Raw genomic sequence first — 26,850 nt, forward strand, 5'->3', positions numbered from 1 at the left:
AACGTATCGCCCTATATCAAGATAAATAAATAGAATTGGTCTTAATTATCCTTCATACAGTTAAAGAACACATGTTCTCAGGTTTAACCTATATTCATTATATTTACGCGGGACATTCATCTTATCCGATAAAGAGCCGCCCGAACATGGGATTTTCTCTCCGTGACGAAATGTTTAATTGTTTCGAAGAAATTAATGTCTTCACCTGATGCCCGTTAACATATGTATCATAGTTGATAGTATTAATAATTCACTGTAGAATATTCAAGATAAACTTTATTTGTTTGTCGAATCCGTTAGGAAATTTTCCAAAAATGTTGGAAACGTGCACTATGTCTCCGAGTCTTTGTACTAATTTATTTTCGACATTTTTAGGCTGACATTACTATGTACAATCCGTAGATTTGGTTGGTGCATACGCTCTCTAGAGCGAAATGGGTCAATGAACGTTTTTCAAAACTTGCATTTCATTGATGTGTTCACAACGATGTTAAAAACACACCAATGTTAAAGGATATTAAAAGACGAATCGTTTAGTTTCAAACACTTTATTATTGGACCCTCGCCAAAGAAGGATTGGATCCGCAACCTCATGAAAAAAAAATCAGCCTTGTGATCATCACTAAAAAGAAGAAGAAATAAAAGAATGGGCTAACAGTTGCTGGTGCTATGCCATCGCTACGTCACGAAATGTCTAGTACATGTAAATAACAACGACTAGACATTCGTTCGCATGTCTACAAATGATAGAAAACCAGCAAGAAAGAAGGAGCTGGAAGGGAAGCGTGATAAGGAAGGAACGCACGGTGGCAATGCTAGACGCACTCTTAATGTTTATGTTAAGGAAGTCACTGAGTATCTGTGACTGAAGCAGCAGTTAACTCAACAGTTAGATGCTTTAAAATAAAAAAAAATTTATATAATCACTGCGTTGTATCCGCTCCTCAATTTACTTGGGCCGCCGTGACATTGACTCAGCGTCATGAAGATGAAGTTCATTCGTAAGAATGAACTAGCTAGCATTCAGCAGTGAATCAGAGTTATTGGTTTCGTAAGATTATAAACCAACGTACAAAGTGGGCAGTAGTGATGCTGTAATTTCGGCCATTTAATCATGATCGTTATATATGATGTGCATTATTTGCCACCTTGCGCCCTCTTTTCACTACGAGTAATCAAAAGGAGATCGTCGAACCGACCGACATGTTATACATGCTTTCATGATCACTCAAGAACAATATTATAATCATGATGGATCATTAGGGTGACGATGCTTGTTTTCAATAAAGCTTATCAATCGTAATACTTAACTTTAGTTATTATGATATTAGATCTGGTATATACAAAGGCTTACTGAGAGCCAGGTATGAGCTTCCCAACGACTGTTCAAGTTTTTCCTTTATAATAGTGGTTGATCTAGTGTAGTAAAGTAGCTACTTCTGCCTCCAGCACGCTGGCATTGAAAAAATGTAAATGCAGTCATGTAATTAATATATTTTCTAGTATGAAAAAACCTCTTCAAGAAAATATGTTTCAGCGTATTTTCGAAGGTCCCAACACTGAAGCCCAACTCCTGAAACCTGTTACGATGTGTTATAACTTTCTCACTGGAATAAATAGATTAGGACATCTGCTCTCATAATCCTGATCAGAAATTCAGTTCGTGTTAGCCTCGTCAATAATCACAATAAGAAATTTAGTTCGTACTAGCCTCGCCACTGCTGTTCTCAACCCGTGTTTGCAAGCCCTTTAGGTTTTCTAGCTGCGCGAACGATTTTTCTGGTAACGTTCGCGGCATGAAAAATCGTTCGCGGTAACGCGAACGATTTTTCCCAAGCCGTTTTTAAACGCAATTCAAAAGCAGTCAACAGTAGAGGGCAGCTGGCATTAAAATTTTACGCTAAAGCTTTCCCTTCTAAACCTAAGGGACCATCTCACTATTGCAATTTCTGCTGCTGTTCTTCTCGCCTACAAAGTAACTGTTTTGATTGAAGGTCTAGGTCTTCACGCCAGTTTTCTTTATAAATAACACCCTGTCTTTTCTGTACCAAATAAATTACTCGCTCTAAAAGTTTTCTTCAAGTCTTTATTATTGGAACAATCTACGCATATGTGCTCGATGTTTTCGTCAACAAAGTTAACAAGAGTGCAAGAAACGCGAGTCACGTCACCACACACTAAGCAACGTATTTTATTTATTTCGAGTATAATATTATTTTAATGGTCGCAGAAAGCTTTCGATGGCAATTACGTACAATTCAGGGAGAATTTATAAGCGTGCAGCTGCTATATCGGCAGCACTCAACACTAAATTTCGAATTTCAACACTAAATTTCGAATTTGCGAATTTCAATTCTTTGGACGAAACCTAGGATATTTTTTCTGTCAGGTTCGAGGCAAAGCCTCGAAAGAATCCTAAGATTATTATACCTTTTATCTTCAATCGAGTTATAGCTAAAAGGTTTGCAAAAATTGACTTGGTTATTTCGAAACAACGAACTTAACGTATCATCAGCAGTGATAGCAGACTCACTAAGAAGCGTTTCATACGAACAATTGACGGACTAGTATCCGTTAGTACAACTCGGCATCTAAACAAGCTTACGAGTTGCTGCGTACATATAATGTATTATACATCTATATACACATGCATGCAAACCAACATACATGTATACATATAGACATATATGTTTAGGTCGTAAAGCATTCATTTCGCATCTAACGGTCTGAGAGGACAGGATAGGACAGGAGGCAGTACGGGACTCGGAATGTGGACATTCAACAGAAATGAATAACGATGACACATGCTACGTCAATTAACTGAAAGCTACGACTACCACCACGGCAACGAAAATTCCACGCACAGGAAGAGTTCGACGGGAGAACTAAAATTAATGGTTAAAGGAAAAGCAATGAAATGAAGAGGGTCGGTGAAATAAGTGTATTTCATAAAGATATTACAAAAGCAAAAATTTGCGTCGCACGATGAGCTGGAACGAAACGGAGCCTAAGCATAGCACTAAAATGAATGGTACGGTAGGGAAGGTTTGAGCAGCAGAGCAAGTAGTCGCTAAAACTTTTGAATATATATATTTATATATTTATAATAATCATAACTTTTCTTATTAGGTAGCAATTGAACACTGACGCAGACCTCTGCTCTATCGCACGCGACACTGATAACCGTGGGCCAAAACGAAGTCTGCTTCGACCGTGATAGAACTGCCAACAACATGACATTTTTTATTATTTTAAACTTTAATTACCTCAGTGGAAACAAAAGATTTTGTCCCATTCTGACCAACTCGTTTTGACATTGAGGTTTTATGTTAAAAATTCGATCCGGTGCTGCCGTTCCCGATTTTCGCCAGTCATCGACATGCTAATCAGATATTTCTAAAGCCCTGCTGAAAACAATAAAATAAGCAAGCACAACATTTTTACAGAACATCCAAATTTTCTACATCAGCAACAATATAATTTTGTGACGTAATACTAGAGTGATTTCTTGGAATATGTTGATTGCATACAAGAAGCACAGAAATTTTTCAATGGCCGACTTGTACAAATGAAGCGATATTAACGTGTGTACAAGAAATGTCATTCCAATATTATCTTCATACAACCAATATTTATTCCAAAGAATGAACATGGAAAAGTAGCTACATCGGACATAGGTAATGGATAATAGCAACATTAGTTTAAATATTTCTGCCTCATCGTTTCTGTGAAAATTTAAGTTTGGTAACCAGTGTTCGGTTTCATTGGTTTGAGACGACGTAAGGGTACGCACTCAGTGGAAGCAGGTTTGCCCGCGCGGGCAACCTGCTCCAACCTGCCACAAGAATGAACATAGGATAATAATGTAAGTGTTCACAGTGAAAACCTGTACGAATAGGCTTCTGTATTCTATGGTTTCAGGCGCCAGCCTGAGCAGGTAACCAGCACGCTGGCAACCTGCTTTCACTGTGTGCGTACCCTAATCGGTTTCATTAATCATTATTCGGTATCATTGGTTTGAGACGACGTAAGAACTGAACAGGAGAGAACAGCTTGCGGGGGACAAACTAAGCAAGCAGCGACAGCGAGACATACAAGGGAGGCAAAGGAGGGGGATGAGGGAGGTGGTTGCAGAGCATCTGTACATTACTCTTTGTTACAAACCGCAAATTTCACATTTAACAATGGGACAATATTACAAACGATGACCGACAGTAAAATTCTTATAATGTTAACAAGGAAACCACTAAAGAGAAGAGCCCTACCAGCCCAAATTCCTTAAAGTTACACCCATCTTTCAACAACATTATTTCCTTGAACGGCATATCGCACATCTTTTCTATTGCCTACCGTAAGGTAGCAGCTGTCGTTTCTACATAAAACCAAAGCAGCAAAACACAAACTACTTCAGATAAGATTTACACATCGCTTCGTCCATTTATTTTTGTCAATAGGAAAGATATATGACCAAGTCAGAAATAAAATCGATTTAAAAGAATTTGTGATGTTGTGCTTGCTGGAACTCAATTAAAAAATATACATCCTCAGTGTAAATGAAATTTAAAAACAATGTAGCCACAAAAAAGGTAGATTTTTTTGAAGAGACACCATGAGACGAACATAAAAGGCAGTGCAACCTTATTAGAGATGATCACTTTTTACGGATAATTGTTTACATTGCTTGGCAGTGAACATTGCAATGGCTTCTCCGCAACAACTGTTACTGAACCGTGCGTTCATTTCGGTCAACAAAACTTATTTAGTTAACTTAAGTCAAATTCTATCATTCTAAGTGATTTCCACAAGGGATTTAAATTTCAAAGCTTTAGCTCCAGGAATAGGTTATTTACTCCCGGTTACAACGTCTTCAAGTTATCTTATATTCCAGGTAGGAAAGAAAGGAGTGAAGGAATTTCCTTGCAAGTGAACCGATAAGCGAAAGTAGGCAGGAGATCTAAATAAGAGTCCTAGTAACATATCTAAGTTTTGTCAACTACTTTACTAACGTTTGCAGTGAAATTGAGAGCAGTTAAGGGATAGCCTAATTATCTCTGCACCACAGCAGTGGCGACCAACATACAACAAGTAGAAGAAGAAGAATAGCGGCAGGTCGTCACAAGAGCAGAGAAAGAATTGTAGCAGTAGAAGTAGGTAGTAGTGGCGGTGTTGTTCTTTTTGTAGTAACAGCACACTGATCATCATAGGCTTGAACTTTTTAATAATAAGTTTCATTTTCGACCCAGCCTCCAGGGTTCCTACGGAGGATGAAGCGCCTGATTTCGTCGTAGACGAAGATCAGCAGGGAGAACGGCACGGCAGGCAGCCACCAGTAAATTCTGCACACAAACAAACGTGAGTTAGTAAAACAAAACATAACTCGGTACTCACTGCAGTGAGTGACAGAGAGCGCATTTTCTCGTCGACGAAAACGTGAAGTCACGGACACAGACAGACAGACAGACAGACAGACAGACAGACGGACATGGCGAGCACAATAGTGCATTTTTTCCATAAATGAGAAAATGCGCTAAAAAAACATGAGTTAGTAAGCGCGAGCCAAGGGACTGTGACAGAAAAATAATTATATGGCATTGACGACATTCTTATACAAAGGCAAGTAAACAGGAATAACTTTTACCTGACGATAAAACAAATTAAGATATTATCTGAGGCGTTTAAATTGACGGGAATCAGAAAATGTATTCACTTTCTGTTCTAACACAATACGCAGTTTTCTCTATATTGAAAATCGTTCAACTTAATAGCATCAGATGTAAACAGTAGATATGAGTTTAAAATTGGTCAATAGATTAACGTATCTCCGTGAGTGTCAGTCATGTTGATAAGTTAGTGATGGAAGGCTTCATCTCATCGATGGAAATGAACATAAGACTAAGCTTCGATTTATACGTAGCATTATTGGCTTTGGTGTAACGGTTGAGCAAGCAAACTTTCGTATTTTTTATCTTTCGTTAACTTTGTATTTTTCAACTTCCGTTAACTTCCGTATATTTCAACATCCTCAAATTTTCCTAGCATTCTACTACCTTAAACTTTCGTATTTTTGAATTTCCGGTAACTTCCGTATATTTCAACATCCATAAATTTTCGTAGTATTCTACTACAGTGAACTTTCGTATTTTTCAACTTCCGTATATTTCAACATCCAAAAACTTTCGTAGTATTCACCTAACTTCAAATTTCGTATTTTCAACTTCCGGTAACTTCCGTATATTTCAACATCCATAAACTTTCGTATTATCCTACTACCGTAAACTTTCGTATTTTTAAATTTCCGTTTTATAAGTACTCAATATTTCTGAAGGACTCACTTGAGGGGATACATGCGAAGACCTTTGTCCATGCCAGGAGTGTAGGAGAGGAAGGCGGCCAGCGTTGTCTCGAACACCAGACCGAAGTTCAGCACCCAGTTCCTGTTGAGTTCAAACTCGCCATTAAACTTAAGATTCTTATCGTATCGTTCAATACTATATTTTACAAGCATTAGAAGTACAGTTGATGTTTTAACAACCTATCAGCTTGTTTATCCATGCATATTAACATGAAATGACGTGAAAAATAATAATTGTGTATTTAAGAATTAATTGTAGGACATTCTACTTGTGGTAACTCATTTTCGAAATGTCGCACATAGTCTTTTGCGTCACGTGGGCTTGAAAAAGCATATCCCCCCACAAAAATCAATAAACATAATTAACGAATGAAATTTTTTTACAATGGAACATCGAGTGCATACAAAGATGATTTCAGTAACAAAGGTTCTATAGGCACTCACATTGAGTGCATACAAAGATGGTTTCAGTAACACAGGTTCTAGGTACTCACTTCTTTGACGAATGAAATTCTTTCACAATGGAACATCGAGTGCATACAAAGACGCTTTCAGGAGCAAAGGTTCTATAGGCACCCACTTCATTGACGAATGAAATTCTCTCACAATGAAACATCGAGCGCATACAAAGATGGTTTCAGTAACACAGGTTCTATAGGCATTCACATCGAGTGCATACAAAGATGGTTTCAGTAACAAAGGTTCTATAGGCATTCACATCGAGTGCATACAAAGACGGTTTCAGTAACAAAGGTTCTATAGGTACTCACTTCATTGACGAATGAAATTCTTTCACAATGGAACATCGAGTGAATACAAAGATGCTTAAGGAGCACAGGTTCTACGCACTCACTTCATTGACGAATGAAATTCTTTCACAATGAAACATCGAGTGCATACAAAGACGGTTTCAGTAACACAGGTTCTATAGGCACTCACTTCATTAACGAATGAAATTCTTTCAATGAAACATCGAGTGCATACAAAGACGCTTTCAGTAACAAAGGTTCTATAGGCATTCACATCGAGTGCATACAAAGATGGTTTCAGTAATACAGGTTCTATAGGCATTCACATCGAGTGCATACAAAGATGGTTTCAGGAGCAAAGGTTCTATAGGCACTCACATCGAGTGCATACAAAGACGGTTCCAGTAACACAGGTTCTAGGTACTCACTTCATGCCCTGATGCACGATGGAGTTACGTCGAGTCTTACAGATGATAAGATCGGCCCACTGCACAATCACGATCGACACGAAGAACGCGGTGTGGCAAGTGTACTCTAGCTTCTTGCGGTCAAAGTAGGTCTGTCAAAGAATCAATGCGTTAGTCAATACATTAGGAAAATCGAAATAGGCAAGTGCGAAACTAGTTTTTGTATTGTCGGTCTGTGAAAGAATCAAAACGTTAGTCACTACATTAGAAAAATTGAGTTAGGGAAGTTCGAAACTAGTTTTTGTATAGTAGGTCTGTGAAGGAATCAAAACGTTAGTCAATACACTAGAAAAATCGAAATAGTTGAGTGCGAAACTACTTTTTGATTCTTGTTTCGGTTAAAACGTTACAATTATGATGACCAAAATTCAAACTGAGCGTTGACGTAGATTTTGCAGTATAAATCGGTCGCACCGGCATAGTGCGAGCCGTAGCTAGTGCCGTGTAATGATCTTTCTAAAACTAGTTTCTTGAAGGTAAATCTTCTACAGAAAGAAAAGATCATCCCGAAGAAATTTTCAAGAGTTGAAGACTTAGTTATTCATATCACGAGGCTAACCGCGTCAATCGCGAGATTTGCCCCTTTATCAAGTTTAATTATTAATTTCAAATAGTAAATTTAAATAGAGTGGGGTTATACATCAGTCACATTAGCATCATAGACATATATCATTCAGCAAAATACAAGGCACATATTTGTGACCATACCCATTCTTGGCCATAGGAGTCGGTGAGATCGTTGATAGCCTTGGAGTCCCAGGTCTCACGGAGACCGAAGAGGAAGGGAGGCAAGAAGCCATTCTCGGCCATGATAACGAAGTAAGTAAAGAAGCCAGCGAGGGCTTGGATCATGCCGATCTGGCCATAAGCCATCGAGATCAATCTGCCACCGCAAGAAATACAATCAATAATTTCACAGCAATAACTCGAATAACGAATGGTTATCGGTAACGCATGGTGCCTACTAATATGGTTATATCAGCAGAATTCGATTAAAGAAAGAATCCTTATGTATGGATGATTTAGGCAGCAATGCAAATCTTCATGAATCTAAGACAAGAATATTTCATATAGGCACTCACTCTTATAGGCAGTTAATGAAAAAGTAATGGTAACGAATTCATAGTCGAAAATAATTTCCAATGTAAGTACATAATACAAGTCTTAAGATCGAGTTGAAATGAATTCAGCGTTAAGCAATCGTAATATTTGAGTTTAATTCTACATTCTTGCACGTCAAATAACTGACGAAAAATTCATTCTTGTAAGAAGAGCAAGTTTTAGTACAAAGCTTTGAAATTCAGTTAATGATAAGTAGTATTTTACAGGAAATTCATTACAAAATACCATCTGCTGTACAGAAGCAGAAGAAAATGAATATTTATAGCTTTCCTAAACAAAGGCTGAAACAATTTACAGCAACAAATTGCACCGAATTAATTAGCATCAATTAATAAACCAATATACACGAGTTAAACAAGATATGCAAGAGCATATAACAGTAAGCAGGATTCAGAGAACCTTAATTATGATTAAGAAGATGATGATTATGATTAAGAAGATAAATAACCAGATGCAGTTCATGCCAATGATCAAGAACACACACGCAATAAATGAATGAGTGAATGGGATACACAACACGAATAAGAATTGAAAAATGAGGTCATATTAAGAGTTGGGAGAATGAAATCAGAAACATGCAGATTGTCATGCTAATTTTTCAGCATTGTGCGCATGGCCAAAATGGATAAATTGAGGATTAAACTGTATCTTAATCTGGCTTCTGTCGGAGCGACATTGTGAATGTTCGTTACATTTTGAACCATGCAAATGGTAATTCTGAAATCAGACATGCCAATTCTGCAAGTAAAATCGATAAACAGTAGTTGAGATGACAGAAATATTGGATAAATGACACTTAAAGTTGCAGGATGAAATTTTACACATGAATGTAATTAAAATTAGGATGTCTGTCTCAAAAGTAAGTATAACCTCAATCACATTCGTGATCGTGTACACGTTATAATAAACTAGTGTGAAGGAAATGTAGAATGTTCACACGAACTGTCAAAAGAATCTCCGAAGCAGCACGCACAAACCAGCATGAGCTTTAGAAACCAGTTGGGTTTGAAGCATAAAATCTCTCAGAATTAAATCTCAGAAAACCAAATCCACAATTCAAACGGAACGCAAAAATCAGGAAAAAACTCACCTTAAAACACCGAGGTTCTATAATAGTTTAGGACAATCCAAAGATTTTTGTAGTACTATACGTATATGTATCCCACCCTCGAATAAAAAATAAAACCAGTTTGAATTTCACTGTGTAGAACAAAGTAAAAAAACTGTGGCGAAAAAATGTTACTTCATCGTCAACGAAACTCAAAATTGTGACCCAGCAACTTTCAAATGCCTGAACCAGCCCTGACCCTGCAAGTGTTGACCGTACGGTATAGTTTATGGAGCAGTCAAAGAGTTTCGTCGAAAAGGTGGTTGCGAACGAACCTAAATGACTATTGGTTGCGGTGGTTGCGAACGAACCTAAATGACTATTTTGGAGCAGTCAAAAAGTTTCGTCGAAAAGGCTTGCATCGGAACAACACGATCAAAAAGCGCGAGGTCATCACCCACCTGTAGTTGACAAGCTTGTCATGCCAAGGGTCATCACCCACCTGTAGTTGACAAGCTTGTCATGCCAAGGGTCACGGGGTTCACGCTTCATTATGTCGGCCTCGGCAGCCTCATAGGCCAAGGATATAGCAGGCACCTGCATTACACCATCGCTGTCATTAGCAATGTCACTATTACAGTACACTCACCAGTCACAACAACACCGTCCGTGTCATCTCTGCGTCTCCAACAAATATAAAGAACGTTGCACCGATTCTTGTTGCCTTACAGACCACGCGTCACAAGCCAGTGAAATGAAAGTCAAGTTTTCTCAGGGTGAAAAAAAAAAATTATCAGCGAAAAGTGAATAATGAATATCGTGAGTGCAAACAAACGAGAGATAAATGAAAGAGAGGCTGAAAGTTCGGTTCCGAAACACGTTCCCTCTTCGGACGGAATCAAGGCCCTCGAAGAAGAAATTATCATTCAGGCGAAAAGAATGGCTTTTGCCGCACCTCGACAAAAGTGCAGCTCGAGCATCTTACCTTTATTTCAAGCTTAACTCAAAAGTTGAAGCTCAGCACAACAAGCAAACCTCAGAGACAAAAGGAAAGCTCACAACCACAAGACCAAAAGTGTAAAATGACTTCATTGGACAAGAGCTAATTAAATCTCAGGCCATCGCCACCGCATATGATCCATGCATCTCTCGCATGGTGCATTAAAAAAATGCCAATTGAATCAAACGATTTCACTGCCAAACTTCAAAATGAGTGCTAAAAAATTTCCCGCCTTACCAAAAATGTGTTTAATGGTGAGAAGCATACAGAAAAATAGCAAGCAGCATGCAGTGCAGAATAAAACGTAAATAAGATGTATGGTATAGAAATAAAAAAAAACGGTGATGGCTCCCACAAAGCATTCAAAACAGGACGGTAAAGTTAGTGATGAAGATGTCAGGAAAGTTCATTCCCCATACACGTGAAGCCTGGATCTTAAGTAGCGCAGTTCAGGGGAAGCCAAGAGAATATAACATGAACTGAGATGAGGGAACATTGACGATCCTACTACAGATAAAAGGGGTCATGCAGTTCACCAGAGAACCCACACTTAAAGGTCATCACCCGCTAACTAGAGTAGAGTTCATAGTTTCATTCGATATCATTCCTTGTTATAAATATGAGCTACATTTAAGAACATTTTTTTTCAAGCAATGACTTGAGATCGAATGACGACGAGTTGACTTTATTCACAGGATAAATCGGAGCTTAATAGCCGTTTGAAAAGGAAAAAGCTAGTATTGAAGGAAGTTTGACTTTGAAAGGGACGGCAGTCGGAAGAAAGGTTTAGTAGTAGGAGGCGAGTCAGGCAAGTATATTGAACGAGTAGAGATTCATCATCCTTCCGTATTACCTTTCATTGACAAGTTTATCCTTGAAAGGATTCCTAGGATGTCGCTTCATAATATCGGACTCGGCTTCTTCGTAAGCCAGGGAGATAGCTGGTACCTAAGTGCAAGCCAGGGAAGTCATGAGTTAAACATAATGTGCAAATAAAGTAAATTAAAAAAACCTTGCCATGGAAGACATGAGTTAAAAATAATGTGCAAATAAAGGAAATAAAAAACCTGGATTTGCGACGGCTGCAGCGGCTACTACAGGAATCAAACATAAATAAATTAGCAACAAAATAAAACTCAAACCAACGTAATATTAGGAGCTGAAAGAAAAAAAAATTAAACTATTATGAGCTGAAAGAAAAAAAATTAAACGAAAAAAGTATGTGCGATAAGGATCAGTTATATATATAGCTAATTGACGAAATAAAAAATTATGCGCGGCAAATATTAAGATATAATAAAGAGGCATGGTTAAAAAAAGCTAGCATTATCGAACCCTCAAAATGAATTATCATGATGAAATGAAATTCATTAGGTCAGTTGAATGCAGTGTAACGTCAAGATTACATTAGCACAATTTGCAATATTCCTGTTATACGCAACGACCACGTCTCGTATATATACAAAACACAGGAAACGAGTAGAAGCAAGTGAACAACTATGAGTGCGGAATGAAACCGCGTGAGAAAGAACCAACTGATCAACTTCATGTAACTAGACTGCGGAAAAATAGAGAATAAAAAACATTTTTATCGACATCAACGGCTTGAAAACCTAGACTTCACTGATATCAGTAGTATTTTTTCTGTAAATAAATGTATTTTACCGTAATAAGTCACAAATTGATCAATCAAGAAGTCATTGCAGCGTCGAAAAGACGCTACACAGAATGGCTAAAGCCATGATAGTGTAGATTTGAAAATCAATATTTAAAAATTTATGTATGTTACAATAAATAGAAGTACAAATAAAATGATATTCCTCGTTACAATTTATCATTATTAACGAGCATTTTGCACCAATAGTTTATCTACTAGACCTATCCCCTAACGCTCGATAGGGACCAAGAGAGTGTGGAGGTTTCATGAAACTAAATGCACTAATCAGTTGCATTGAAACTAAAAGATTCGAACGGGATATTCATCAATGGAGTTTAGGTCAAGACGAGACAAAAAAAAAAAAAAAAAAAAAAAAAAANTTAATTGAGACAATTGAGAAGAATGAATGATAGGGTTAAGACGAGACAAAAAAAAAAACAATATTACTTCTCATTACTGACAAAGAAACATTAATTGAGACAATTGAGAAGAATGAATGATATGGTTAAGACGAGACAAAAAAAAAAACAATCTTACTTCTCATTACTGACAAAGACACGTTAAATTCAGGCAAGTGAGAAGAATGAATGAATTTCTTCGCGCGAGGTACCCACCCTACAGCAAGATGCAAAAATCTGCATGAATTCGACATGGACAAAGAAGCGACATTCGCACACCAATGTGCTGAAAGCTTCAGCGAGTGGACACTTCGAAATCTAGAAGCAAAATAAACAACGAGACTATATGCTTCGTCGTGGATGCGTTGTTAAGTAATATCAATAATGCGAAATGCGTGAAAGGAATTTTGATAGTTTATGCCAATAAGTATGCGAGATGTGTTTAGATATACAACCAATATAATGTAAGATATATGGAGCAATCATTCCGTCTGCAAATGAAAATTGCAATGTTCTGGCCAAATATAAATTTTTAAATCGAGAAGATTCAATAAATCTAAGATGCCGTATGAGAATTTATTCGATCCCTCTTGTGAGTTAGACGAACTGAGACGTGAAGAAAATTTTAAGTTACCTGCTGTTAGCAAATAAATTTGTCATCACTGTTATAGGCACAGGCTGGTTAATTATATATAATTATCAAAACTACAATAATTTTTGATTTGCAGTCGAAGTAATCAAATGATACTGATTTTATTGTTATTGCAGTCAAACTTATCAAATGATACTGATTTTATTGTTATTGCAGTCGAAGTAATCAAATGATACTGATTTTATTGTTATTGCAGTCGAAGTAATCAAATGATACTGATTTTATTGTTATCGCAGTCAAACTTATCAAATGATACTGGTTTTATTGTTATCGCAGTCAAACTTATCAAATGATACTGATTTTATTGTTATTTCGATCGAAATAATCTCTAGCGACACGAAATGACGCAACAGATCAACAATCCTCTAATGCCAAGTCCGTCGAAGTGGAACGAAGCCATCATGGAAGTTAAGCCATCATTAAAGCCCCCAAAAATAACGACTTTTGCATAATTCATCATACGGAAAAACACATTTTAAAACTTCATCCAAGAGCAAATGATGTTGAAATTAGAATAACATAAGCTTAACTGCCAGTCCCTCTTTGTAACCACCATCAGATCCGTGGTAGACGATGCAATGTTGAACCATGAACGAGGGAGATATCATCAAGCTTTTCAACATGAAGAGAGCGTCAAGAACAAAAAGAATCTTCGAAATTAGCTTATAGATCTATTCAAGCCAAGGAAAAGTTGATATTGATTGGAAATCAAACTGTATGACTTGGAAAAGTTGATTAGAACATTGATTGGAAATCAAATTGTATGATACAAGATAATTAATTATAAAAGTTCATCATTCAGAATAGCTGTAAAAAGTCAAACAACGGCACAAATACACAGCCGGGCACGCAACACATAAAAACGAGTGGAAAAATATGTCAAAAATATGTCTGGCGACCTTAAAACCCATCGTCATAATGTACAATCGTGAGGATTGACAATAATGAAATGTGTTCATTTAAAATAGAGAAAAGTTCATAAGAGTAAATCCATACAAGAAGTAACGTGGTAAATCAATATTCTTTGGCAGGACAATGTAAAATACCACGTTTAATTCAAACACGCAATCTTGGCATATGTAGAAAATCATACAAGTTGTGAAGAAAATATAGGCAATACAGTTGATAATCTGTCGGGCATTTATTTTTGTGAAGAATATAAAGGAAGAAAGACGTTGCGGTCGCAGTGGAAACAAACGAGAAATAAGAGAGACTGACGGGACCAGAAGAAATTTAAATGAAGGAACACAAGTGCTCGATTAAAAGTAAACGTAAAGAAACATCCGAGGATGATGTGGCAGAAAAAGAGATGGAAATGATGAAGCCAATTGAGGAATAATAATAATACAAAGATGTAAATATCGGTAAAAATAACGTGCAAAAATGGAGGAGCGCAGGAGCAAAGTAAGAAGAGCCGACCAGAGTGGCAGCCAAACACCACTCATCGAGTGGTAAGCCACGAAAGGTTTTTACCTTTCATTCACGAGTTTATCTTTGAAAGGATCACGAGGATATCGTTTCATTATATCCGACTCTGCGCGTTCGTACGCTAGCGCAATGGCAGGGACCTAAGGAAGAGCTCAGAGTAAGAGTAGTAAAACTGTCCCGATATAGAGAGTAGAGTAGTAAAATGTCCCGAATAAATGAAATAAAGATCAGGATTAACATGAGTATTTCAATATTAAGATGAAAAAAACTGCATTTACAGAACTATCGTCGTAAGAGCTCAGAGTAATAGTAGTAAAACTTTAGAGAAGGTCCCGAAATTAACGAAAAAAGTTCAGGTTTAACATGAGTATTTTCATATTAAGATAAAAAAAACTGCATTTAGAGAACTATTATCGTAGCAGTACAAGAAGTTTCGTAGTGGAGGAAAATGCGAGTGGTATGGCTTCGATGTTTTCCAGTAGCTGCTACTGAAATTAGAGATTGACTTGCCATAGCTCCAATAAGAGCGTAGAATTTCAGAAAATTTGAAAACCTAAGCCTTTTAAAAAATCAAATAATACGGACTGATCAAGAGAGGGTAAGTGAGAATGTAGTGATCATTTAGGAAGGTCGTTAAAGATTTCGCTATTGAACATAAAGAAATGAATATCGACATATGAAGTTTTGAAATTATTACGATTTGGGACACACATAATATAGAAACTGGAGGAAGGATATCGTAATGGGGGACGATGCAACTATACTATATCAAAATTTATTCCTAATTAATATTTGATAAATTGCTATTGTGAATGAATCAGTTCTCCGTGAATATGTCATAGCCGAGACCAAGTTTCGACGACGCATAGTGGTTGGGAAAGAAGTTATTTTTACGTATAAAAGATTTTTGATATGCAGGAGAAAAATGTTCGCTTCAACACAATCTTGGAAAGTAATCGTAGAAGAATCACAGTTTTGTCAAGGATGATTTGCACAACAAATTTAGTGCCATGGATGTTAGACACTAGCGACAGCTAGAGTCAGTCGAGTAGGACAAAGAATGCCAGGGAAGAAGTTGAACGTTAAGTAAACATAGAAACTGTCGTGTACGGACACAAGAACAATTGTTACAAATACAAGAACAATTGTTACAAGTACAAGAACAATTGTTACAAGACGGACACAAGAACAATTGTTACAAGTGTAAGAACAATTGTTACAAGTACAAGAACAATTGTTACAAATGTATGAATAATTGTTACAAGTACATGTGTTACAAGTACAAGAATAATTGTTACAAGTACAAGAACAATTGTTACAAGTACAAGAATAATTGTTACAAGTACAAGAACAATTGTTACAAGTGTAAGAATAATTGTTACAAGTACGAGAATAATTGTTACAAGACGGACACAAGAACAATTGTTACAAGTACAAGAACAATTGTTACAAATGTAAGAATAATTGTTATAAGTACATTAGCACCTTGCGGTACACGAGGCGTCACATAATGCGTTACCAAGTCCTGTTAATTAAATGAAATAAGAGATCTTGGTCGCTCCACCAACTCCTGTAAAACCTGCAAGTAACTTTCATAAAATATCAAATACACGTGACGATGAAGGGCAAAAAGTATAAGAGTCTACAAAATAATCAAGATTAAATAAGTAATATTTATCATTAATCCTGGAGGCATAATAGCAATAATTATACATTTACTCAGTAGGTATAAGGCAATCTATCAGTGGAAAAATGAAAAATATATATAAATTAGTTGATTTCAGTAAAAGAATAATAAATATACGATTTGAATTATGCGAGATATTCAGCAACTGTTGTTAATTTTTGCCCTGGCCAAAACTATATCTAGCTTACCATCTAAAATAAATGTTCAAGTTGACTACCACGAATAATAGATAATAATAGCTATAAACATTATTCACATACTAGATCAGTTTACTGCCAACAGCTCACGAAGTTAGCAATAGGTTCAGCATACATTAAACGCATAAAAACTACGCTTGAGAATTACGTAGAACAATTTGATAGCGTACAATGGATACGCAATAGATATTTTGCAGAGTACCATAAATACGCAATAGATTTCTGGCAGAGTACCATAAGTACGCAATAGATATTTTGGCAGAGTACCATAAATACGCAATAGATATCTGACAGACTACCATAAAAACGCGCTATATTTCTGGCAGAGTACCATAAATATGCAATAGATATCTGGCAGAGTACCATAAATACGCAATAGATATCTGGCAAAGCACCATAAATATGTAACAAAAAGATAGGCACCTCTCGTTGACGAGTTTATCAGTAGCGGCGCTACGAGGGAAGCGCTTCATGATATCAGACTCGCTTCTCTCGTAAGCAAGAGATATCGCTGGGATCTCCATGTTCAGAGACCAGTTATTGTAAATACAATGTCAGAGACAAAAATAAATGATATTTATACTTATTGGCAGCAAAATTTGTTTTGGATCCCAGATAGCTAAAGTTTCGACAAATTAGGTGCTGTATCGACAAGTGGACTTTTTCCACTTCTTGGCTATACTTGTGAATTTAAATTAATGATTTTGAACCATTTATATTCGTTTCAAGATAGTTAAAATTACAGGATTTAGAGGGACTTTTTTAAAACCTTTCAATAGACTTTTCCGATTCGAGTTACAAAATTGATGCATACATTTTATAATGTTATCACAATAGAATCCATGATTCAATACGACACAAAACGTACTCTCCAAAAAAGTTCAGTTAAGTTGATAATGATACGGTAATGGTTTATAATTAATGATAATGGCTTATAGAATGGTGAGATCTAGGGAATGTTAGACGTAAGTTGGTTTATAATGTATAAGAACTCACCATGTCCGTGCCCAAGTCAATGCAAAGAATGGTGACTGTGCCAAGAGGCAGAGGCACTGAACCGCACATGAAGAACAAGAATGGTGAGATCTCGGGAATGTTAAGGACAAGAATGGTGAGATATAATTAATGATAATGGCTTATAATGTATAAGAACTCACCATGTCCGTGCCCAGATCAATGCAAAGAATGGTGACGGTGCCAAGAGGCAGAGGCACTGAACCGCACATGAAGAACAAGAATGGTGAGATCTCGGGAATGTTAGATGTAAGTGTGTAGGCGATGGACTTCTTGAGGTTATCGAAGATAAGGCGGCCTTCCTCGACGCCCGTGACGATCGAGGCGAAGTTGTCGTCGAGCAGGATCATGTCGGCGGCTTGTTTGGACACGTCCGAGCCTGCGATACCCATGGCCACACCTGTGAACAACAGCGTCGGTTATTGCTACGATACTACAATCAGAAAATTAAAGCGTCAAGTTGTCCAAATAACAATTGCTGCGACATGCATGGCACACTCAGAAAATTAAATAGTCAAGTTGTCCAAATAACAGACACGTCCGAGCCTGCGATACCCATGGCGACTCCTGTGAACAACAGCCGCGGTTATTGCTGCGATATTGCACGGCACACTCAGAAAATTAAAGCGTCAAGTTGTCCAAATAACGGACACGTCCGAGCCTGCGATATTGCATGGCACACTCACAAAATTAAATAGTCAAGTTGTCCAAATAACGGACACGTCCGAGCCTGCGATACCCATGGCGACTCCTGTGAACAACAGCCGCGGTTATTGCTGCGATATTGCATGGTACACTCACAAAATTAAAGCGTCATGTTGTCCAAATAACAATTGCTGCGACATGCACGGCACACTCACAAAATTAAAGCGTCAAGTTGTCCAAGTAACAATTGCTGCCACATGAACCGTAGACTCACAAAATTAAAGCGTCATGTTGTCCAAATAACGACACATGTTTTAATCCACTGCATGTGCAGAGAGCGGACAGCAATATTGACAGCATAGAAGTGCAAAGGTTACTTTCCCTAAAAAGTAAAAAAAAAACAGCGCAGTTTTGCTAATCGATTTATACCGCGCGTGTAGAATTCTTCCAAAACTCGCGACTCATTCAAGAAATTATTGAAAAAAGCTCACAAAAATACGCAGACTGAAATTGATAATCTCTAAATTCCACCCGCTAAATTAATTGATCTGAATTAATGCACCAGATCCATTCTTGGTTTTCTGCACGTTGTCTAGCACTAATACAGTCCGTGTGCTACTATTGTGAATTCTATACAGTATACATGTACAGAATACAATCGTTTGCTACTATAGTGTATTCTATACAGTATACAGAATACAGTCCGTGTGCTACTATTGTATACTGAGAATATTGTATTAGTAAGCAAGGTTGCCGCAAGACTCACCGATGTCGGCCTTCTTGAGGGCGGGCGAGTCGTTGACACCGTCGCCAGTCACGGCAACGATGGCACCAAGTCTCTGGCAACCCTCGACGATGATGAGCTTCTGTTGGGGCGACGTGCGCGCGAATACGATCTCCGTGTGATGCCTGCAACATAAATTATCTTAAATACGATCTCCGTGTGATGCCTGCAACATAAATTATCTTAAATACGATCTCCGTGTGATGCCTGCAACATAAATTATCTTAAATACGATCTCCGTGTGATGCCTGCAACATAAATTATCTTAAATACGATCTCCGTGTGATGCCTGCAACATAAATTATCTTAAATACGATCTCCGTGTGATGCCTGCAACATAAATTATCTTAAATACGATCTCCGTGTGATGCCTGCAACATAAATTATCTTAAATACGATCTCCGTGTGATGCCTGCAACATAAATTATCTTAAATACGATCTCCGTGTGATGCCTGCAACATAAATTATCTTAAATACGATCTCCGTGTGATGCCTGCAACATAAATTATCTTAAATACGATCTCCGTGTGATGCCTGCAACATAAATTATCTTAAATACGATCTCCGTGTGATGCCTGCAACATAAATTATCTTAAATACGATCTCCGTGTGATGCCTGCAACATAAATTATCTTAAATACGATCTCCGTGTGATGCCTGCAACATAAATTATCTTAAATACGATCTCCGTGTGATGCCTGCAACATAAATTATCTTAAATACGATCTCCGTGTGATGCCTGCAACATAAATTATCTTAAATACGATCTCCGTGTGATGCCTGCAACATAAATTATCTTAAATACGATCGTGCATTATCGAGCATCAGGTGGCCCAAATGAGGGCGGATGCGCGATAGATAGTCAGAGGCGACGATCCATCGTGGCCTGGGACTGCTACGTCCCAAACAAATATTTAAGACTAAACTAAGGACTAAGTTGAAAAAGAACAACTAAATTGGGACAACTAACGAAAGATAAGAATAATTGCATATACTGGCTGAATCTTTCATAAACAAAATGATTATTTTAATTTCTTACATTCGCACTAGCTTTTGTAGTCGACACAAAATACCGAACTAATGATTTGTCTAACACGTAACGACTCTTTATCATAATATCAATAATACAACTATTTGTCAAACACTTAAGGTTTATGAAGTAATCCTCTTTTACCACCACAAGACAAGGATTTTTACACCAGATCCTTATCATGAGGCGTCCAAGTGATGACAAAAGATGCGAATTTCTGCCATTATCAACCAAAGAAATCAGTGAAAATTTGTCCAAATAGCGATGCACTTTTTGCCTTAGTGTGGATAATACTGGCCCAGTTAGGCCCGGCGGAAAAGCCTATCAGTGCTATGTACAGAAAATGTGTCATTATTTAGGGAAAATGAACATTTGAATGACCGAGCGTACATACTATAGACAGGATATACGCATTGCGCATGAAGCTCAGATGGGAAATGTGAGGCTAGGATAAGAAATGTGAGGCAAACATAAAAAATGTGAGGCTAGGGTAAGAAATGTGAGGCTAGGATAAGAAATGTGAGGCTAGGATAAGAAATGTGAGGCTAGGATAAGAACTGTCTCTTATACACATCTAGATGTGTATAAGAGACAGGAATAGAATAGGCCCGAGAACGCTTCCTTGTGGCACGCCGCTGCGCACAGAAGCCCAGTCTGATACGGACTCATTAATACTGACACGTTGTCGCCTCCCTACTAGAAAATCTCTGATCCATTTGAGTACATTACTCTCAATTCCCAAAGACTTCAATTTACGCAACAACCGCTCATGTGGGACCTGTCTCTTATACACATCTCNGGATAATGTGAGGCTAGGATAATGTGAGGCCAGGGGATAATGTGCGGCTAGGATAATGTGAGGCTAGGATAATGTGCGGCTAGGATAATGTGAGGCTAGGATAATGTGAGGCTAGGATAATGTGAGGCTAGGATAATGTGAGGCTAGGATAATGCGAGGCTAGGATAATGTGAGGCTAGGATAATGTGAGGCTAGAATAATGTGAAGCGTTCACTAACCTGAGGATATCGTCGAGTTGGTCGGACGTCATGTCCCTGAGTTCGATACCGTGCACGACAGCAGCCTTGGCTTGTCTAGAGTCGACCTCCTTGATGGGAATGTTGAGGCGCTGAGCGATGTCCTCGACCGTCTCGTTCCCTTCACTGATGATACCCACGGACTTGGCGATGGCCTTCGCCGTGATGGGATGGTCACCCGTTACCATGATTACTTTGATACCGGCCGACCTGGGCAAAAAAGAGTCTTGTGAAATACGCAAAACATTGGACCGGAGGTAAAAAAGTCTTGTCAAGATAATGCGCACGAGATTTGAAGACATTTTTTTATACCGGCCGACCTGAGCAAACAACAGTCTTGTGAAATACGCAAAACATTGGACCGGAGCAAAAAAAGTCTTGTTGTCAAGATAATGCGCACGAGATTTGAAGACATATTTTTATACCGGCCGACCTGGGTAAACAACAGTCTTTTGAAATACGCAAAACATTGGACCGGAACAAAAAAAGTCTTGTTATTAAGATAATGCGCACGAGATTTGAGGACATTTTTTGATACCGGCCGACCTGGGCAAACAACAGTCTTGTTGTCAAGATAATGCACACGAGATTTGAAGACATTTTTTTTATACCGGCCGACCTGGGTAAACAACAGTCTTGTGAAATACGCAAAACATTGGACCGGAGCAAAAAAAGTCTTGTTGTCAAGGTAATGCGCACGAGATTTGAGGACATTTTTTTTATACCGGCCGACCTGGGCAAAAAAGTCTTGTGAAATACGCAAAACATTGGACCGGAGCAAAAAAAGTCTTGTTGTCAAGGTAATGCGCACGAGATTTGAGGACATTTTTTTTATACCGGCCGACCTGGGCAAAAAAGTCTTGTGAAATACGCAAAACATTGGACCGGAGCAAAAAAAGTCTTGTTATCAAGATAATGCACACGAGATTTGAGGACATTTTTTGATACTGGCCGACCTGGGCAAACAACAGTCTTATGAAATACGGATGAGAATGAAGAATATTTGTCAAGATAATTTTACTAATTTTCCTAAAGGACCTAAGCAAAAAGTCTTGTAGTCAAGATAATGCGCACGAGATTGGAGGACATTTGTCAAGATAATTTTTAGAATTTTCTTGAAGGAGGAAATACATTAAGAGAATATTATCACTTGCTATGCATCTCATTTTAAATATGATAAAGACTAGTATATATTCAATCTACTGGACATTATATGTTTTTCGACTAGATTTCAGCATTAATATCTGCCACTTTCAATCTGCATCGATAGACGCATTTTGCACTGAAACCCCGTTTGCTGGAAAATCAAGTTCAGAATTTTTAAGCGCTTCAAAAATTTTTTGGCCAAAATGTTTCTAAACGGAGTGAGTGGCAATTACTGCCAATTTTGGTGAAATATTCACACGTTTCCATTAACTGGAGTACAACGAACCTGCTCTTGGAGTGCAACGAACCTGGGGCCATACTTTCAAAACTCGCTAAGTGAACGTAAGTACTTACGCTCTATTTTCTTGTCTGTGATTGGTGGGTTTTGCTTGAAAGGCCGTCAATGATTGGCTGATGAACTTACGATCTCCTAACTTTTTTTGAAAGTATGGGCCCTGGTGCTTTACTTTCAAAACTCGCTATGAAAAACGTAAGTACTTACGCTCTATTTTCTTGTCTATGATTGGTGGATACTTTCAAAGCTCGCTAAGTGAACGTTAGTACTTACGCTCTATTTTCTTGTCTATGATTGGTGGATTTTGCTTGAAAGGCCGTCAATGATTGGCTGATGAACTTACGATCTCTTAACTTTTTTGAAAGTATAGGCCCTGGACTTGGGAGTGCAACGAACCTGCACTTAGCTACGGCATCAGGCACGGCAGCACGAGGCGGGTCAATGAGCGAGATGAGGCCTACGAAGCGGAGGCCGTGTACGGGGAAGTTGCAGTTTTCAGCGTCGAAGGGGAAACCAACAGGGTACTTGTCAGCGGGAAGTTTGTAGTCGCAGAAACCGAGTACACGCTCGCCGAGACCTCCGAGTTCAAGGTAGGCGTTGTTGAAAGCTTCCTTCATATCTTCGTCCAGGGGCTTGTCTTCGTTGTTGATGAAGATTGTTGAACTGCGTTCAAGGATCCTCTCAGGAGCGCCCTTCATCACGAGCAGATACCTAGGGTCACTCTTATCTTCGGTTTCGTGGATAGACACTTGGTATTTGTTGGTAGAATTGAAAGGAATTTCGCAGACCTTCTTGTTACGTTTCCTCCATTCCAAGACATCGCCACAGGCAAGTTCGCAGCACTTGAGGAGGGCGGCTTCAGAAGCATCACCGTTTACCTCACGTTTAAGAATGGACACACCGTCTTGGCCAGACTTGAACTCAGCTCTGTTGCACAGAGCAGCGATGGTCGACAGAGCTTTCCATCCGTTCGAAGACTTGTCTATTTGACCACCGGACTGATCTTCAGAGGTGTCGGCTTCAATAATCTGGTTATCGAACCACAAGTGAGCGACAGTCATACGATTCTGAGTCAGGGTGCCGGTTTTATCGGAGCAAATAGTCGAGGTAGAACCGAGAGTTTCGACAGCTTCCAAGTTCTTGACAAGGCAGTTCTTGGCAGCCATGCGCTTGGCAGTGAGGGTGAGACATACGGTCACAGTGGCAAGCAGACCTTCGGGCACGTTGGCGACGATAATACCGATCAGGAAGACGACAGCGTCGAGCCAGTGGTAGCCTGCAATGTCATTGCAAATAATAATTAATGAAGAAAACAAAACGCAGTGGCTATCACGAGATGACGATCTCTCGACCTAAGCTCATATGTCAACGATTTAATCCACAGCTCAACAGGGAACAAACCATTTTTGTGGCTAATGGCCACCCTAACTATGCACGAAGCAATCTTTTAGAAGCGTATTGTTTTTTTAGATACAGGTATATGTATTTGCACACTCAATTGCACAAAGTTAAATGGGTTTTGAGGAAGGGTTTGATTTGTTCTAAAGAAGATCACATTCGCTAAAATTATATTTATTTGAACACTCAATTGCACATAGTTATAATGGGTTCTGAGGAGGGGTAGCTAAATTAATGAAAACATTAATTAAATTAATTAATTACTAAACTAAATTAATTAAAACATTCGCTAAAAGTTGACATGAACGCACCGACGATGAAGGCAATGATGAAGAAGGTCACTCCGAGGAAGACAGCGACGCCTGTGATGATGTGGATGAAGTGGGCGATCTCCTTAGCGATGGGGGTGTCGCCTGTCTCCAGGGCCGTGGCCAGACCAGCGATGCGACCCATCACAGTGTGATCTCCTATGTTGATCACCACGCCCCGGGCAGTTCCTGCAACACAGACGGGTTAGAAACTATGGCGCTCGAGCGGTCCCTGCAACACAAACGTGTTAGAAACCATGGCGCTCGAGCGGTCCCTGCAACACAAACGTGTTAGAAACCATGGCGCTCGAGCGGTCCCTGCAACACAAACGTGTTAGAAACTTGGAAAAAATGTTGATCACCACGCCCCGGGCGTTTCCTGCAACACAAACTTGTTAGAAACTATGGCGCTTGGGCGGTTCCTGCAACACAAACGTGTTAGAAACTATGGAAACATTTTTGTTTTGTCTCGCAGATGATAGAAGTTAAAACTAAGAGAGGTAGATTAGAAACTATTGCAAAAGTTTTGTCTTGTCTCGTAGATAATAGGATATATAACTAAGAGAGGTAGATTAGAAACTATGGAAAATGTCTTGTTTTGCCTCGCAGATGATAGAAGTTAAAACTAATAGAGGTAGATTAGAAAATAATTTTAAAAGTTTTGTCTTGTCTCGTAGATAATAGGATACGAGTTGAAACTAAGAGAGGTAGATATGGGAGGTTAAATTCTATCGCCTCTTGTCGGAGATTATGAGAAAAATGGAAACTATGAGGTAGAAACTAAAGGTTTAGACAACCTAAGAGCATAAGCGCTTTCATACGGTTTCAAATTTTGATTACTTGAAGTGTAATTTACAATGCAGGTTTTAGTTATAATCTACAACTAGGACGTGGTGCGCTGCAACGTCACAGAGATGAAGGATTGATAATTGAACATAATGACGATTTCTAACTACCGAAACACGGGAGTTTAAAAACTTCGCAAAGCGAAATTCATTCTGAAAGTTACCTAAGGCTCATAACATTGAAAGGTTACATATTTAATGTTTGCTAGGTAGCCGATTTGAATTCCATAATCCTCCTTAGGTTGTAGCATGGCGCTCTAAGGCCTAGCCATAACGCAACGAACTTCATAATCCCATTAATCTTTCGTCTATTGTGAAGAACTCTAGTTACCAGGGGTGGTACTATGAAACTCTAATTACCAGGCGTCGTATTATGAAAATTCGATTAACCTGCGGGCTCAGTTCACAATGTTTTCTTCTGTTCTTGGCGGGCTTGGATTGGCTGACAAGTTACAAACTATTTTTGATAGTACCTCTCCAGGCGATGATGCACGAATAACACAGACGACATGTAAACTTTCGCAACCATTAGACACGAATGTTAGCAGCGATTATTGTAATGTTTATTTATATTAAAAAATAACATGCTGACCTTCGACGGCGTTGGTGGAGAAGAAGGCCAGGTTGCGTGTCTCCAGGGGGTTGTCGTTGGTGAAGTCCGGAGACCGGGACTGGGGCTCAGATTCTCCCGTTAACGAAGAGTTGTCGACCTGCACGGGCATGATAACCTTTACTTCTGAATATGAATTAAATGAATAACATACTCGATAAATAATAAATACTGCCACAAACTTTACTCTTGCATTACACCACTTTGATAATTTTACTTTATAAGCGAATAGCATACTCGATAAATAATGAATACTGTCACAACCTTTACTTCAGCCTCATTACTGGATGACTTGCATTATACCACTTTGATCATTTTACTTCATAAATGAATACCATACTCCCAAATGATGAATAATGCCACTATATAGACATTTGTGATGTTGAACAACGTTGGAGTAAACGTTTTCACTGAATTAACATTAATTAAGTAAACCGGGTTTGATGATTTTACTTTAGAAGCGACTACCATACTCCCATAAATAATGAATAATGTCACTAGATATCTGATGTTGGACAACGTAGGAGTAAGCGGTTTCACTTAATTAACATTAATCAACTAAACCGGGTTTCACCGTTATTTGCCAGATGGGACGAAAGATAAATTTGCAGTTCGGAACCTTCATAACTTGATAAAAGCAGCGAAACATTTTTAAACTTCAACATCGCAACGAGAAACAAATTGAACGAAAATTTCATTGCGGACCACTCCGAAATGCACTGGTGGCAGCCAGTGATGGTCGTGGAACTACCAGTGGCACCAAGTGCCCGGAAAAACTGACCTATCACCCTCTCCCTTACCTAGTCGCCACTACCAGGATGGACAACATCAACAACAAATACACTAGTCTCCCTTACCTAGTCGCCACTCCCATGAGTGGCAATTACAACAACAACAAATACACTAGTCTTCCTTACCTAGTCGCAACTACCAGGATGGACAATTACAACACCAACAAATACACTAGTCTCCCTCACCTAGT

At 38.5% G+C, this 26,850-nt stretch overlaps 1 protein-coding gene across 2 annotated transcripts; it reads right to left on the minus strand.

Moving 5' to 3' along the window:
* Positions 1-5,128: 5,128 nt before the first annotated feature.
* On the minus strand, positions 5,129-25,908 carry LOC108679958 (sodium/potassium-transporting ATPase subunit alpha). Of its 2 annotated transcripts, none has more exons than XM_018168707.2 (12): positions 25,851-25,908; positions 24,417-24,602; positions 23,104-23,983; positions 21,249-21,476; positions 19,183-19,325; positions 18,014-18,171; positions 17,754-17,852; positions 10,241-10,335; positions 8,277-8,451; positions 7,530-7,660; positions 6,333-6,434; positions 5,129-5,336 (listed from the first exon to the last, which is right to left on the minus strand). In XM_018168707.2, the coding sequence occupies exons 2-12, from the start codon at positions 24,556-24,558 to the stop codon at positions 5,216-5,218; spliced, it is 2,274 nt and encodes a 757-aa protein (XP_018024196.1). In that variant the 5' UTR covers positions 24,559-24,602; positions 25,851-25,908; the 3' UTR covers positions 5,129-5,215. The 2 variants fall into 2 exon arrangements, with proteins under 2 accessions (XP_018024196.1, XP_018024195.1); XM_018168706.2 differs by lacking the exon at positions 10,241-10,335 and adding an exon at positions 11,592-11,686.
* Positions 25,909-26,850: the final 942 nt, after the last annotated feature.

The sequence above is a fragment of the Hyalella azteca genome, unplaced genomic scaffold (genome assembly GCF_000764305.2).
Source record: "Hyalella azteca isolate HAZT.00-mixed unplaced genomic scaffold, Hazt_2.0.2 contig10132, whole genome shotgun sequence".
In the NCBI taxonomy this organism is placed as follows: domain Eukaryota; kingdom Metazoa; phylum Arthropoda; class Malacostraca; order Amphipoda; family Hyalellidae; genus Hyalella; species Hyalella azteca.

What these genes read in the sequence shown, in the direction of transcription:
- LOC108679958 (XM_018168707.2), bottom strand. Translation starts at nt 24,558, where the DNA reads ATGGGTCGCATCGCTGGTCTGGCCACGGCCCTGGAGACAGGCGACACC. An exon ending in GATGCCGTAGCTAAGTGCAG is followed by an intron (nt 21,477 to 23,103) that starts GTTCGTTGCACT and finishes TTTTTTGCCCAG; the next exon opens with GTCGGCCGGTATCAAAGTAA. An exon ending in ATCGTGCATCAGGGCATGAA is followed by an intron (nt 6,435 to 7,529) that starts GTGAGTACCTAG and finishes TGAACTCAACAG; the next exon opens with GAACTGGGTGCTGAACTTCG.